The following is a 12,437-nucleotide window of genomic DNA, read 5'->3' on the forward strand; positions in this document are numbered from 1 at the left end:
TTCTAGTTCTATTAGATCATACTCCAAAAGTAAACTATGTGCTTGGGAGGACCTTAGTTTCTGAATCTCCAATTATCATACTTGTAATTATTTTCCCTTCCATGTCATATACCATAGGCATCAAATTCGACCTAAAAACTTAGGTACATATTTATCTTTCTAGTCAAATAATATTTAGGCTTATGAATATCCTACATGACTAAAACTATATATATCATACCATATTTCAAATGATGTTTTAGAATTCTAAGAAAACTAGAATAGAGTTTAAACTGTCTCCACCCACATCCCACTACATCATAACCCTCTGTCTCCCCACCCCCAGATGATGTTAGGTTGATAAATGGATTTGAGATGGAATAAAGCCAGACATCAAATAACTTACTTGAAATCCATCTCTTACCTTCTGTACTTAACCCTGGACTTGATGTGAACTTGGCTACATCAACAATTTTTACAGCAAATTGTTGCCCAGTTTCTCTGTTGATACATCGTCGTACGACACTGAAGGGACCCCTAAAAAACAAAAAAATCAATTTTAATTCATTGACATTGAATTCTTTCTGATCAACATCTTGCTGCTTCATTATCTACAATTACCAAACTACATAATTACCAAGCCATTCTATTTTAGTCTCCTAATATAATTTTCATAGTAAAATTTAAGTAATCTAATTTTTAAAATATTGTTCTAATTTGATAGGTAATTCATCATTTTAAGATATTGTTAGACCAAAAAAATGAAAGCCAAATAACGGATTTTTCAATTATTAAAATTGTAAATAGTATTGTTATATTCAAGGCAAAGAATCATAATATTCCATATACACTAACATCTTATATAAAAAGAAGTTCATAGTAGTGAAAGGGTACAGAGATATATTCTGTTATACCAGAAAGTTAAGTTATTGCTAATACCTCCCTCTTATCTTATCCACAAACCTAATGTTTATTAACAAGGCCTACTGTGTTTATCTGAAATACTTCTCCACTTCTCTCAATGTCCTACATCTCATTTAGGCTACCACATTTTGCTGTGACTATTGAAAAACATGTTCTTATTATTTATTCATATGGTAATATTATAAAAATAAAAAATATGTTATATCTCTGCTTAAAATCCTAAAGAAAGTACTTCTAAAACAGATATCTAGAGACGAACCAAAATATATAAGCAATTCCTAAATAAAATGAGGAAAAGACTATACTTCAATAAAATCTGGGTTAAAAATTGGAACAGGCAGTTCACAAAGAAAAAGCCCTACATGATTTGATTCCTAATAACCTCTCTTGTCTCACCTGAAATCAGAGGGAACTAGTCCTTCCTCCTCAAACTTCCTATCAGAATTGACACAAGAAAGGAATTTTCTGACAGTAGAATCACCAGTCCACTATTAAGTTACCCAGTCCTCTCCTCAATCTCCATCAGTGACTTTCCACACAGTTAGATTAGCAGAGATGATTCTTCAAATGTGAATACCTGAGCTCTGCGCACACGCACGCGCATGCGTGCGCGCGCGCGCGCACACACACACACACACAAACACACACACACAGGGTTCCTTGAGATTTATAGTTATCAAATAACCATCAGAGCACAAGATAACCTAAAGACAAATTTGGGTGCAATATCATTTGAACTATGATTAAAACCACTAAATACCAAAACATACATGTACATGTATGTCTTATTCACCTTCTGGAGTGGAGAAAATGGACAAAAAAAAAAAAACATACTTTCAGGCTGGAAAGATGGATCAGTTAAAGGTTCTTGCTCACAAAGATGGACAACCTGGGTTCGATTCCCCAGTACCCGTATAAAGCCAGATGCACAAAGTGACACATGCATCTGGAGTTTGTTTGCAGATGCAGAGGGCCCTGGAGCTCCGAAACTCACTCTCTGTTTCTTTGCCTCTTTCTGTCTCTCTCTTTCAAATACACACACATACACACACACACAAATAGTATAGTTGTAGGTGTGTTTCATCAGCATATACAAAAAAAAAGATATTTAAAGAGGGGTTTGGAAGGAAAAGAAAGTATAATAATCTATCTTTCAAAATTCAATAAAAAGAAGAGCTTTTCAATAATCACTCAAGGCAGTCAAAGATTTTCCACTGTGACAGCATAATAAAGCGAGTCATGATATCCACAAATACTTCCATTCAAACTGGATTGTATATCCTAGCAATATGAAGCAGTTTAAGGAAATGCTTGTGTAGTGCCAACCAATTCACTACATTCTTTAGGAAACTTTTCAGACGTGTATGTGGGATTATTCATGTTCAATGGAGTTCTTTTTGAACTTTTCCTGCTTGAAAGAGTAACAAATAAAGCATAAACTTCACTCTCTACCCTTTTAGTGAGAGCGAAAATAAAATAACTTTGGAGAAAGAAATGGGAGTAATGTGACAACAAAGAACATAACTTTTTTTATAATTTATGAATAAACATATAAGTCCTTAATTCTTTAAGGTAATTTTATAATGTAAGGCAAAAGATGTGTGCATATATGAACTCTTCAAGAGTATAAGTAAGGTATTTTAAAGGACAGACCCTTAATGACTTCCAAAAGGCTAATGAAGGTGAGCCAAATTTAATATCTCCAAAAGACATGAAAACATATTTTCAGAGTTTTGTGATTTAATACATGAAACTCAGCAGGAACTAATACAATTTACAATATGTTTTTTTAAGGGTTATACTCTTATATGCCCTCTCCCCTGCTACCATTCCACTGAGGGTCCTCCTCAGTGGAGTTACTGATATTCACTGCATAATCATTAAGGCCTCAGTAAGTCGGCGGAGGTGGGGGGGGGGGCTAGAGGACACCATGACTTGGGATATTCCTACTGAGTAGGTTTCTTATTAAAAAGAAGAAGCTGGGCATGGTGGTGCACACCTTTAATCCCAGCACTCAGGAGGCAGAGGTAAGAGGATAAGCCATGATTTCAAGGCCACCCTGGGACAACAGAGTTAATTCCAGATCAGCCTGGACCAGAGTGAGACCCTACCTCGAAAAACCAAAAAGAAGGTGCAATCAAGAGTGTGTAACAAATCCACCACAATATATTTATTAGTTATTCTTGGATGAGGGTTTAGGGAGCAGTAAAAATTCAAGGATTCTAGATTTCCATTTGGCCTGTACTCTTTGTTAATGTTTGAAATGTTATCCTTAATTTTTTAATGTATGGTACAATCTTTGAGCATCGATATTGAGGAAAATAAGCTACAACCTCAGTTTTTCACTAGGGTATTAATCAATATAGAATAATAACTGGTGACACTTCACATTTAACTACACATGTATTTTTTATTCAAATCCTTACAAATATCCACTATTGGGGCTGAAGAGATGTCTTAATGATTAAGGAACCAGGTTTAAATGCCTAGTACCCATGTAAGCCAAATATACAAGGTGGTCTGGTGCACATGTCTGGAGGTTATTTGCAGTGGCTAGAGGCCCTGATGCACCCATTCTATCTGCCTCTCTTTCTCTAATAAATAAAATAAATATTAATAAAAAGAAAGTGCCTTTCACCACTATTGGACTTGCAACACAAACATGGCTGTTTACCCAAATATATGTTTTGTATTATTCTGGGGTATGTGTGTGTGTGTGTTAAGAGACAGAGACTGAGGATAGAAGAGAGAGAGGGAGTATGGGTGCTACAGGGCCCCTGCCACTGCAAATGAATTCCAGATACATATACCACTTTGTCCATCTGGCTTTATTGTGGATACTGACGAACTGAACCCAGGCCATCAGGCTTTGCAAACAGGTACCTGTAAATGCTGAGCCATCTTTCCAGACCCCAAGTGGATTTTTAAAATATTTTTATTTTTATTTATTTATTTGAGGGGGGAAGAGGCAGGTAGAGAGAAAGAGAGTGAATGGGTGTGTCAGGGCATCCAACCACTTCAAAGAAACTCCAGATGATTGGGCCACCTTGTGCATCTGGCTTATGTGGGTCCTGGTTAACTGAACCTGGGTCCTTAATTACTAAGCCATCACTCCAGCCCCATGTCTGTTTTTAAGTAAAAGGTTATTTAAACCACAAAGTGGTAAAACATCCATTAAGACTAAAAAATACAATTGTTCCTATATAGACATAGCATAATCTCCTTTGCTTTTAATATATGGGATGAATGGTATAGGTAATAAATAATTCTGAGAGTAAAGTTAAATATATAAGAAAGGACACTAGAATTACATGAAATTATGCCAAAAATTATATTAGAATATTGGCTTCCAGAATAACATAATAAATTGAGTACAGTGCATTTAAATTGTCTCCCCCTCCATAAGCCCTATTAAAAGTTTAAGGAAAGGATGGGGCGATCAAAAAATATGACACTAATAAAATCATAATAAAGTAATAATAAAATTTGGGAGACAAGATAACAGGTGGAATGATGGCAACTAACTCAAGATTTGGGAAAGCTGACCAAAAGAAAATAAGGAAGTCCACTTGACATGAAACCCACTCTTATACTATAGAATACTAAGCTCATGAACTGGTAATACCAGATAACTCTGGAACTAGAAGCAAAGACAGGATAAAATTAAAATAACAACATTTAGATGAAATTGGTTAGAGAAGCAGCTAGATCCTTTTTCTACTCTACTTACCCCTTCCTTGTCCTAACAGAGTTCATTCATTAGAGTGACATATTCTCAGAACCAGAAAACAGACTGTTGAGGAAGTGACACTGTATGGAAAGCAAGGGAGGTCTGTGGTCTTAAACACATGAATAGACTCAGTCCTTTCTTCTAACAGAGGGAATATTGGAATTCCAATTTGTTCCTTGAGGTAGGAGATAAAAAGACTTTTCTTTTGAGTATCTGATCAGCCCAATGTGAAAGACGTAAAGATAATGACATGAGATTTCTCAAGTTATTCAACTACATTTCTGCTTCTTATACAATGGGATGCAGTCCCAAAAATGGCTCAATAACTGGGTCTGAGGGTCATGGCAACAATAAAAGGTTTCTGAATGTGCAACAACCAAAAATGAATTGAAAGTCAAATCTGAGGTGTTTCTTGTAGCATTCATCCTTGCTACTGCATGTGACTTCACTGCAAACTCGGCACACAGCAATGATGCCTAGAACACCTCAACTCACATTTGAGACTATTATATATTCTGAATTACAATGTTTTTAGGGTACATACAATGTTTTCTGTTCTCACAGAAGCATAGTAATTTAATTGAAAAATGAAGACTTTTAATATTTTTCTACTCTTACGCCTCAGTATTTAAGTAACATCTTGGATTCCTAATTTGTTATTGGATTGGATTAGGTTAGAATCCATAATTAATTTTTAAATTTGGTATTTGAATTGAAATTGAATTTCATGAAAAAATTAATTAAAATAAAGTTTAGGGCTGGAGAGATGGCTTAGCAGTTAAGCGCTTGCCTGTGAAGCCTAAGGACCCCGGTTCGAGGCTCGGTTCCCCAGGTCCCACGTTAGCCAGATGCACAAGGGGGCGCACGCATCTGGAGTTCGTTTGCAAAGGCTGTAAGCCCTGGTGCGCCCATTCTCTCTCTTTCCCTCTATCTGTCTTTCTGTCTGTTGCTCTCAAATAAATTAATTAATTAAAAAAATAAAAAATAAAGTTTAGCTTAGAATTAGGACAGAATTTCTAACAATTTCTGAAAACCACCATAAACCAAACGTACTTCTACCATGATGTACTATGTATTCATGCAAAGCTGTATTCTCAGAATTGATGATTGTAAAATCAAATACTGATCAACTCTGAAAAATGTTGAAGATGCTCTAAGTCCTATAACATAAAATATTGGATCAAGCTTTAATTCTTTATTAAAAATAAGCATCCATCTATTAGTATGCAAATTTGCTTTCATTATTGGTAAAATTATGTGTATACTAGAATTGTTTTAAAAGAAATTTCTATATTACTATTAGTAAATGATTTGTACACCTGTATATCTGAGATTTAATAAGAAATTCCTCAAGTGAAAAGGGGTTATGAGTTCAAGTTTAAGAAGGCCTGAACTAGATCATGTTCCAGACAGACTTATAGTGTAAAGTTCTACTGGCACTTTCAATGTTCTCTGCTCTCAACCAGCCTTCAGTTCCTCTGCTGTGGGGTGTCTAACTTTAGCACTATCATTTTGAGCTGGATAATTTTTTCCCTGTGCAGGAATATAATAAGCATTGTACCTACTGGATACCAGAATCAATCCTCAGAATCTGACAACCAAAAATGTCTCCAAATGGTACCAAATAAATACCCCTTGAAGAGAGGGCCAAAAGCAAGCTTTTACACATACGTTTTCAACATATAGCTGATGCATAGATGATTCTTATTCACAGATTTCAAATTTGTGGATTTATTTATGTGATAAAATGTATTTAACTTTAAAGTGAACAATTAAAGCATTTTATAGCACACAGTAGCCAAACGTTTGAGTCACTCCATGTGCAGGTTGACAGCTCACATCAAATAAGGTGATACTCTGTCACACTATAAACAAGAACCTCTATTAAGTCTATTTAGTCCATTTATTTTTCATTTTGTGCTATTTATTTATTGATTTATTCACAACTCAAGATGCCCATCATGGAGAAAGTGTGTGTGTGTGTGTGTGTGTGTGTGTGTGTGTGTGTGTGTTAGATGAGCATTATCCAACATGAATTATAGAATTGTTGACCACAGGTTCAATGTTAATGATTACCAACAATATATATAAAATAGTGCCTTTAAACAGAAACTCAGATGAAACATACTATGTATTGACTGGATGATAAAAACGTAAGAAGAGGCTCAAAGGATCCTAGTATTTCCAGTAGTAGCAAAAATATGAAAATACATATGTATGTATGTATATGTGCATATATATATATATACATATATATATATATTCCTCATGTCTACTTGAAATCATCTCTAGATTATTTATACTACTTAATACAAATTTAAATACCTTATAAATAATCCAAATACCATATTATTTGTAGAATAATGATAAGAAAAGTTTATATATGTTCAGTACAGTCAATATTTTCTGAATATTTTCAAACTGCAATTAGCAGAATCCATGGATATAGAACCTTCAAATGTTTATAGCGACACACAATTTTGAATAAATATCTAAAATTTAGTGTAATTACGATTCTATACATTTGTCACTTTACTAAGTTTGTATCATTGTACCACTTTTTGTACTATTCTGATGTCCAAAATAAAGGATTAGACAGGTAATTATCAGTTAAAATACAATAGTAAGAAATAACAAAATTATCAATAAGAATAGAATTCTTGAAAATTATAGGAATAAATATAAAATGAAACACTGAAGTTAACAATGATTTTTCCTACTATTTAATGCTACTGAATTTGGTCATTGCCACTAAAGAAGAGCTGAGGCATAACTTTTCATAAATAAGTCCTTTCTTTATTGTGCTGCTGTTTTGTGGTAGTGACAGGGAGACAGAGATGCTCTCCTGACACATTTTTTTTATGGTTTCCTACATCTGGTACCCACATGTAACATATATACTTACATACACACACCAAGCTGAGTTGCTTTAGATACAGTGACTAAAACAAAAAGAAGTTTGGCTACTGATGGTTAAAAATATACATATTTAGTGGGAAATTATTAAAAATCAAAGTCTCAGGAACTGCTGCCTAAATATCAACAACTAAAGACTTTATGAAGGGCTCAGAAAATAGAAAAGGAAGGCTTACTGAAAAAAGTTAGAAGTGGATCTGCAGTAACATAACAGAACAATCAGGTTTGCCTGTGTCTTCAGAGTTGAGGCTACCAATGACTATTTGAAAGTTAGCATTTGCTAACTTAGTACTTACACTGGCATAATTAGTACCTCTGTCAAATCTTAATAGTTTAGTGAAAAGTTCAGTATCTTTTGCTTTAGATTTCATGTACCATGGCATCCTCTGATCTGTACCTAAATGCAAAACACCCATCATTTACTAATTTTATGAAAGGACTATAAATGACATACAGCATCTCTGCTTAAAACAAGAGCTCAAGAGTTTTGATTGGTAGTAGTGTGTGTGTGTGTGTGTGTGTGTACTTGTTGATCCATCTAGACATACAGTGCTGGGGAAGAGCCAAATTAGAGAGCTTGTTAACTCATATGTGATGGAAAATAGATAAAGTAGAATTATTAAGAGAAAAAGAATTTTTGCAAATATAATAAATATTAAGGAGAATAAACGCAGGCTGAAAGAAGCAAGGAAATATAAAGGACTATGAAAGAAACAGAATACAAGGTAAAAATTCTGACACGTTTATACATGTGTAGGTCCCCATAGTATAATATATAAAGAACTTTTACAGATGAGTGTTGAAGCGTTGTCATTTAAGCATTCAATTTACATTTAAATGCTTTCTTATTCATTTCCCTCAGTGGAAAAGCACAAAAAATACACACAAACATAAAGGATTAACAGAGCAATTATTGACCTTAAGGAACTCCCAATGTCGTACAATGCTGTTGGCATATATAATGTTAGTACATTACAGTACTAAATATCTGTGGATAGACAGGAAGTCAGATGAAACTTCTGTGATATATTTGGTAGAGTAGAGAATGATGAATAGGAAGCATTTTTTTGAGCCAAGGAGAGAAAGAGGAAGATTCCAGAGACAGACAATAGCATATGCAACAATCTAGAGTCATGTAAAAAAAAATGCTTGTTACTCCAAGATATTTGGTATTGTCAGCATGAAAAACTACAAATTATTAAGTGGCTAGAAAGGATAAAGGGGCATAGCAAGGAATGATCAGACCAAAGCAGGACTAAAATCCAGCAAGTAGACAGATCGTATAGCTCCATATATGGCACCTGAGGTTCATGATAGAATTATCTAAGCTTCAATGATCTTGGAAGGCTCCATTCCTATAACTATGCTGCTTGCAGCAATCACAGCCTCTCTCTTGAGACAGGTCTGGTCTGAACTTTCAGCATTCCTCAGCAGATGTTCTATATTCTAGCACCTCCAACACCCATAAGGTCTTCACAACAACGTATGGTTTACTTTCATAACTTCATGCAGTGGTTTTTCAGGGCCACCTTGCAAGGCCTCTTACCCTGCAATACACTGCCTGATCTCAGCAAATCTCTGGAGCCATGGTACAACACTCCATAGACCCCCCCACCAATCTTACATATTCCAAGTTTCTAAAATCATTAACAACTGAGTAATGCTGATAAATTATACTACTTGCTTGTGATGGAGCACAGGCCCCTCTTAAACCATAGCAGTAGGACTTTGTATGCTTTTCATGATGGCTGTGGCAAATCATTTCCAAAGCTGGTTGTGTTTGAGTAGGAAACACCTTCAGTTTAGGCTTACTTTCTTCAAGTAAATTTTGGTTGTTACTAAATGAAGCATCTCTCAACTCACGGGGTTATACTTTAAGATATCTTTCCTATTATCCCTATGCAGGGCAGGAGGTTTCTCTTCAATAGTGGTTATCTTTTTAACAATTACATCTGCTTTCTCAACACCAGCCTGAATGCTATCCTGTCTTGAGACCTTTTTTCTCTGCCAAAAAAATTAATTCATTAGTTCAGCAAACATATTCAAGATATCAGGACATGGCCAGAATGCACCCAGCTTCTTTGACAGTATGTAACATGCACTGTACCCTCCTCTGAAACCTCATGAGCCAAGCCTCCACTACACATGTTTTTCTCAGCATTCTTGTCTTCTAAGCCCTCCCCAGAATGTCCCATTAAGCTCTACTTACAGTATCCAAGGACTTTCCTAGGCCAAAGTTATAAAACTCTTCCATATTCTTCCTGCAACCCAGGTCCAAAGGCCTATGAATCACATAGCCAGGTTTATTAGAGCAATAGCTCAGAGCTTGGTACCACTTTCCAGTATTAGTTATTTTTCATTGCTGTCACAAAGTACCTAATGAGGTGCAACTTAAGGAAGGCTTTATTTTGGTTTATAATTCAAGGTTACAGTCCAACATGGCAGAGAAGTATGGTAACAGGACCTTGAAGCAACAGATCACATTCAGTAGACAGTAGAGAAGCAGAAAGTCATGAATGCTAGTGCTCAGCTTGATTTTTCAACCAATAGTATGGTGCCATCTACAGTTAGGGGAGGTCTTCTCATTTCAAATAACCTAATCAAGATAATCCCTAGTGTGCATGCCCAAGAGGACGACCTAGCCTAGACAATCGCTCACAAGCATACCAGAAGGTTCATTTTGTAGGTGATTTTGGGTATTGCCAATTTACCAATCAATATAAACTAAAACACACATGGACCAAATCCTTGCAAGGTCTTCCAGGGGTCCCAGAAACTAACACAATGGAAATATTTAATAGAGAAACAACATTTTTGGACTCACTCTTCATCTTTCCTCATTCTTTTGCTCCTCATTTTGTATTTGTATTTATGAACAAAATTACTTAGAACTAATACTAGTATTATCATAATTGTCAAATTCTCTGTGTATAACCCAATCCTTATAAGTGGAAACTATTAATTATTGAAACTCCATGAAATATGAAATTATTTTGTAAATCTTAGTTTCAAAGCAATGTCTCCATGCCCACAAAGGTTCAGGGAACATCTTGTGGAGTTTTTAAAGAATGAAATTTTCTCTGCCAAGTGAGGTTGGGAAATGCCATGCAAAAAAAAAACTACAACATGCCCCCCATATTCATATGATAAATCAGCAACCTACCTTGTAGTCAAGAAGCAAGCAATGCCTTTCTTTGCCCTTACTATTCATGAAGCACTTCGTATTCAGTGTTCTCTAGGAACTTTTGCTATAATGATGTAAATCATAATATTTACAATAACAATATGAACACAAATCATGATACTGTAATGGCTAAAAGCCATTCAACTCTCAAGCAACTCTTTTTTTGTAACAAATTTTCTCCTACCCTAAACATAATATTAAAAGTTGATTAAATAACTTAGGGGAATAATCCAATTGTTTGCTTAATAAAAGATGGGAATTATTTAACTGTACAATTTAAATGTCTAGTCATTAATATTTCCTAATGCAATATACTTTATTTTACATTTGTTAATGTAAGCATATTCAGAAGGCAATAGTACAACCTCTGGTCTTTTTACCAAAAACACTTAACACAAAGGCAAAACATGCAAAAGAAATAACCATTTACATTCAATTACCCAGCTCAGTACAGGGCAGCAGAAAATAGGTTTGAATTATAATTGTACTCATCAGTTTCTCGGTCTAAAGAAATGGAGTAGATGATCTGGAAAATAATTACTATGGGAAAAGAAAGCTGAAAATAAATGTATAATGAAGGCAACCAAGTAAGACAGCAAAATAAGATAATAAAATTCTTATAAAAATATTATGTTAGGTAAGAAACCAAAGCTCCTCCATGTGACAAAGGTTACACTAGCTAGTAATGCTTACTTGTAATGAATCGAAGCTCATTTGACTCTTATGAATCAATAAGCTACACAATAATACAGCATGGAGGACAAGAAAAGAACAGGCAATCAAATCCCTCAAAACATCTGAAAGTGAAGTTCTGAGCTTCCTCGTCCCCCTTTTCCTTGTTGCAGTTGAATACAGCTCTTTATTTGCTTCCAATAGACTAGCTGAAATTATGATGCCATTCTCAGCCTTTTTCTTTCACAGTCCATTTTTTTTTTTCAAAATCCAAATTTAATTCATTAGGAAATGCTCTTAGCTGCATTTTGGAGAGATCTTTTCATTTGTTTCAATGGTTGTTGCAGCTGATTACTGGAGCACTTTGATGATAGCTGAATTAAAATCTTCATCAGATTATTTCAATATCTGATTCAACTCATTATTGAAGTCAGTTGAATGTCTTTTCTCATTGAAATTTTGGTGTTTCTAGTGCTTGGTATGACTAGTAATTTTTGATGGTATCCAAGAAACTGTGGTTATTATTCAGTGACTGAGGATCACATAATCTTCTATTTTAGCAAGCACTCAACACATTAAGATTTAGTATACAGGTTCTAGATTAGTTTGTTGGCATTAGTTTTAATGGAAGTTTATTTTTCTGTGCCTTCATAATCCTTTGTTTTGCTTCATTCTTCTGGTGCTATTGGGGCTCTAACTCAATTTCTACCAATATATCAACTGCAGGGATAAAATGTATAAATGTATTTTTCAAAACCATTTACTATCTATTACTGAGTGTGGTGGTTTAATTCAGGTGTCCCTCATAAATGTAGGTCCTCTGACTGCTAGGTATCCAGTTGATGGAGATTTGGGAATTAATGCCTTCTGGAGGGAGTGTATTGTTGGGGGCAGGCTTACGGGTATTATAGCCAGTTTCCCCTTGCCAGGGTTTGGCACACTCATCCTGTTCCTATGATCCACCTTATATTGACTAGGGGTGATGTCCACCCTCTGCTCATGCCATTGTTTTCCCCTGCCATCGTGAAGCTT

At 35.1% G+C, this 12,437-nt stretch overlaps 1 protein-coding gene across 12 annotated transcripts in view; it reads right to left on the reverse strand.

Moving 5' to 3' along the window:
* Positions 1–12,437, reverse strand: part of Cask (calcium/calmodulin dependent serine protein kinase) — a 361,845-nt gene that overhangs the window by 271,563 nt on the left and 77,845 nt on the right. For 7 of the 12 annotated variants that reach the window (XM_045140293.1, XM_045140292.1, XM_045140290.1 and 4 more), the window contains exon 2: positions 404–516. In XM_045140293.1, coding sequence (XP_044996228.1) covers positions 404–516 — 113 coding nt within the window. Of the gene's footprint in view, positions 1–385; positions 517–12,437 lie in introns of all 12 variants that reach the window. The other 5 variants (XM_045140291.1, XM_045140289.1, XM_045140286.1 and 2 more) reach the window with 1 other exon arrangement.

The sequence above is a fragment of the Jaculus jaculus genome, chromosome X, assembly GCF_020740685.1.
Source record: "Jaculus jaculus isolate mJacJac1 chromosome X, mJacJac1.mat.Y.cur, whole genome shotgun sequence".
NCBI classification, from domain to species: Eukaryota; Metazoa; Chordata; class Mammalia; order Rodentia; family Dipodidae; genus Jaculus; species Jaculus jaculus.